The 4,690-nt window shown below is 38.5% G+C and overlaps 1 protein-coding gene across 1 annotated transcript in view; it reads left to right on the top strand.

The window, feature by feature from the left end:
• The first annotated feature begins 3,606 nt into the window (after nucleotides 1-3,606).
• map1aa (microtubule-associated protein 1Aa) overlaps nucleotides 3,607-4,690 on the top strand; it is a 43,744-nt gene continuing 42,660 nt past the window's right edge. Inside the window, exon 1 of the mRNA XM_051380611.1 lies at nucleotides 3,607-3,840. Within this exon, the coding sequence (XP_051236571.1) occupies nucleotides 3,612-3,840 (229 nt within the window). The 5' untranslated portion in view covers nucleotides 3,607-3,611. The remainder of the gene's footprint in view (nucleotides 3,841-4,690) is intronic.

The following is a 4,690-nucleotide window of genomic DNA, read 5'->3' as shown; positions in this document are numbered from 1 at the left end:
ACACGCATGGCACGTAAAGATGCAAAGGCATTTTATAAATGTAGATACCATGCTCATTTCCACTGAAGTCACCCACAGCTGCTGCACATAGACAGTGATCGGAATTACTTTCATTTAAAAAACGGAAAAATTGGAACTTTATTTATTTTATTTATTTTTCTTTTGTTTTGTTTTTGGGATACAACCTACTTCAAAATAACTTTTAAAATAAAGACGATAAAGGGCAATCTAATGTGCTTTCAGTGGTTAAATGTGATAGAATAGAAGAAATTGAACAGAAATCGGTTGGTGCGTTTGCAATAGATTGTGCAGTTTTAAAGGCATTTATTCTGTAGTTTAATGCAACTGGAAGCCTTTGCAGATGCAATAGTTCAGACATAATTCAAACCCAACCTGTACTGTATTAGAATATGTAACAGTGGGAGGTAAAGGAAGGTGAATCAAGACAGACTGAATGAAAAAAAGTAATTTATATTCATTTTTGCTCAGACTCCAACAAACTTAAGGCTTAGAAAGTGGCAGATGGCTTGTAAAATTAGTTTTTATCAGACTTTACTCAATACTCAGTAACAGAAGTTAAAAGTTCAGGCACAACTGTGAAACATCATCTTTCTATTCATAATCTTCACCCTCAATAGAATTTTACAACAACAGTTATCACAAAACTCTTTCATCTTTATGATACAACAATATTTCTTCAGCATTTAAAATAATAATAATTACATCTTTATATTGGGTTTTTCCATGACAAAGGTACACATACAATAAATGTAATGAACACTAACATTTTCTTCCCCCAGCCCACCCACTGTCCAACTCCCAAGCCCCCTTGCATTTCTAATAGTTCTTTTCATTTGCAGTCAGATTGTTTTAATTATGTATCTTGTAATTCCGTTCTTGGGTGGTAAATGCTGGGAATTTATTAGGGAACAAGAATGTGCTCCTGTAGCTGCCTTTCCTCCCAGCAGAGGCCAGCAGACACTCTGGAGTGGTCGGAGACTGGACTGCTGACTCACTCCCAGTAACACACATCTTCCTGAGGAGAGATTTACACACTAGAGCCAAATTAAAGCCCATGGTGATCCATCACCACCGGAGGAAATGTCACTGACTACCAGCCACAGCACCACCAACAGCACAGTATCTTCTGGAACATACCAGTGCTGACAGAAACAGTGAGGGTCAAAGACAAGTTTAGACCCAGAATGAAAACTACCAGTTTTAACTAATCACAAATACATTTAGTTGCCAGTTTATTAGGTACACCTTTCTAAAACGAATGCAGTCTAATACAACAGTCCTGCAATAAATCCTCCCTTCATGAAGGTTTTAAGTGTTTTTGTCCACCCCATGTACCCCGAATCAGTGAGTTTCAACACAAACTGAGCATTACAACCTCCATGAATGGGAGGATTTACATGGTAATATGTCACACGGATGTGTTTTTAATAGTTTTTGGACAACAATGGAGCGATACAACAACGAGGCTTTGATACACGGATAATGGCTGGACTGATTATGTGCATCAGTTTATTGCTGATTTGGGTTTTTGGGTCAATATGGCACTGACAACACTGGGTTAACTTTACCAATGGGGTGTTTTGCAGAGGTGGGACCAAGTCTTTGTTACAAAAAGAAAGTCTCTAGTCTTTGCGCTCAAATCCCAGGTCAAGACTGACAAGTCCCAAGTCCTAAACTTTGAGTATTGAGTTCTAAACAAGTCATAATGCACTCTTCATCAAATGTAATCTCATTTTAACAACAGAACAAACAAAACAAAATTATCTTTGGTTCATTTTAACGTGACATAAGTTCTACATGGTTCTTAACTTGCAGGGAATGAATAATGTTAATGTTAGTTGTTTTAGGAAATAAAGGGAAAGTAATTAGTGTTAAGCTTTTAAAATACTTTCTAATATTTGGACTCGGGGGACGGTAGCTGATATTCTCAGTATTATCCAAGTGAAGTCAAGAGTTACTGGTGTGAAAGTTCAAGTTGAGTCTTTTTTGATTTTGTCAAGTCATCAAATAATGTGACTTAAGTCCAAGTTATGTGACTCGAGTTCACACCTTGAGGCGACTGTGGCTCAGAGGTAGAGCCAGTCGTCCACTAATCGGAAGGTTGTTGGTTGGCTGTCGGGGTGTGACGCAGAGCTGTGTGGTGCTCGTGTGTTACCGTTATTCCCTCAGTGGAGGGATAGCGTCATTTATTTATTGTATGCGTGTTTTGTTTAATTAAGTGTGTTTTCACTTCCTTCCTTTTTAGGAAGTTGTTTTGTGTTTACGTTTTGGACCTTTTTTTACGTTGGAATAAATAGTTTAAAAGTACAAATATTTCTGTTTCCTGCCCTTCTTTAAACGCCCGGGTAATTATTTATTGTTATGCCTCTTTTCCCCTGGACCCCACAACTGGGGAAGTAACAGATACCCAGCTGCATGTTAAATTATCCTTGAGCAAGATACTGAACCCCAAATTGCTCCTGATGCTGTGTCATCAGTGTGTGAATCTGCATGAACGATTAGTTTCTGTTTGATGGACTTTGCCGTGAAAGGGAAACAGCATGTAGTGTAAAAAGCGCTTTGAGTGGTCAGAAGACTAGAAAGGTGCTGTACAAGTACAGGTCCATTTACCTCTGGTGTTTTGATCCAGTGTCAGTGTTACGGTGTACTTGTGAGACAAAAACTGATGGTTTGGATCCAGAAGCCCAACAGTAATGTAAAAATAACACCAACACTGGGTCAAAACAGCCCATTTGTTCTTGGTAAAGTTTACCCAGTATTAAGTCGGTGCTACATTGACCCACGCTGGGTTAGTTTTTAACCCAGTGAGTTTTAGTGATTAGACTTGCACCACACAAGTGTTGTCAATATAATACTAACCTGCAACGTTTGTGTTACAGAGTGAACTTATTCAAATGTCTTATGAAGCTTAAAATAGCGTTTTTTTTCTCTTCTGACGGTGAGTCTTTGTTGTCAATGTTTCTCTCTGCACAGTTGAAGCCTTGTTTTGCTCATGATGGGAACAAAGAGGTGTCAGTTTAGTAACCAAAGCACATTGCCTGGTACTTGCAGTGACACTGATATAAATAGAAGCTTTGTGTGCCACAGATGTCTTACTTTCAGTCCTTTTGTCTGGCAGAGTTGAACAAAAAAAGAACAAAACAGGGGATACTGTACTGTTCTTGCATTGATTGCACTCAATAACCCAAATGAGTGTGTTTAAATTATTCACTGTAAGCAATCATGTTATAAATGTTTTCAAACATTTGAGCATGGATATTTATTCTTGACCTCTGGGTTTCAACTTTTGCCTTTGGAAAATATTTTCACAATATAATTGTCGACAGATTATAGGAAGTAATAGCTTCATCTTCACTGTCTTCCTCATCATTAATAACAGTGACAGTGAGCTTCAGCAGTGTCATAATGAAAAAATATGATCAACATAAATTCTCAAATCCCTCTTTTCCTCTCGTCCAATGACATCCTGTGACATCAAATAGCCACATAACCTGCGATCCAATCAAATATTCACTTTCCAAAAAGCCACACCCACCAATCCGCCCAGTCCATACTGCACTGTCATGGTGCTTGCTCCGGATGCAGTTGTCATGGAGATGGAAAAGGGCTCAGCGTCCACTAGTGGCACTGTTACCATGGAAATCCCTATCTCAGCAGCTGTCTCAGTGGAGCGAGCAGAGCCGGAGGAGTGTGTTCAGCACCATGGACAGCACCGCGCCGGAGCTGCGTTCCAGCACAGAAGCTATCGCATGCTGATTGTGATCGGAGAGATTTCCACCAGCCATCAGCTTGACACTGCCAGGAAACAGATTACGCAAGGTAAGCCAAGAGAGGAGTGGTCAGAGGACCTGGTGCTGCAGGGATAACTGGCCAAAGTGAAGGGGTGTCTGGGTGTGAGCCTCGAAAACACTGCAGCAGAAAACATCCTGATGTTCTGTTGTTAAATTCAACTTACATCTGTTTCAAAGCTGGAACTGTTTTCTTGTGTGTTCACATTAAATTCTTCAAACTGTCTTTAGATATCTGTACGTTTTCATTTAAGGGCACTTAGTCACTCAATATTTGTAAAATGTGAAGGATATAATTGGTCGCATATTGTCTCATATTGTTGTATTAAGTATTCTCATCCTGGTATCAAAAGTAAAAGTACTCATTATGCAGAATGGTTTCATATGAAATCATATAATTATTTATTATTGCTGATACATGTTAGCAAATTTAAATGTCTCGTTTGTCTATGTAGGTACTTTAAGGCTCATTGTATATTTTGCATGTAATCTGAAAAGTAACCATAAGTGTAGTTGAGTTAAAAGCACAATATGTGCCTCTGAAATGCAGTGGAAAGTGCAGTAAAGTGCAAGTACCTCAAATGTGTACTTCAACACAGTATTTGAGTGAAAAGAAATGAATACCTTTTATATGTGTACATACATTTGTTTACAGTTTTTGGACAGGCCTACATTGAGTCATTCAATACTTACAAAATATGGCAGGAATTTAATATGACACTAACAACTTCAGCTGTCCTCATGCAGCGGATTAATCTGGACTGTACTGTCATTATTAATTTATTCATTCTCTTACTCTATACTAAAGAGAAGTAGTATTAAAGCTGAATATTCATCAGGACGAACAAAAAGACAAAGAGAAAGCTACTCACACTCACATT

The sequence above is a fragment of the Dicentrarchus labrax genome, unplaced genomic scaffold (genome assembly GCF_905237075.1).
Source record: "Dicentrarchus labrax unplaced genomic scaffold, dlabrax2021, whole genome shotgun sequence".
Lineage (NCBI taxonomy): Eukaryota > Metazoa > Chordata > Actinopteri > Moronidae > Dicentrarchus > Dicentrarchus labrax.
This window is presented reverse-complemented; position numbering and strand designations above follow the sequence as displayed.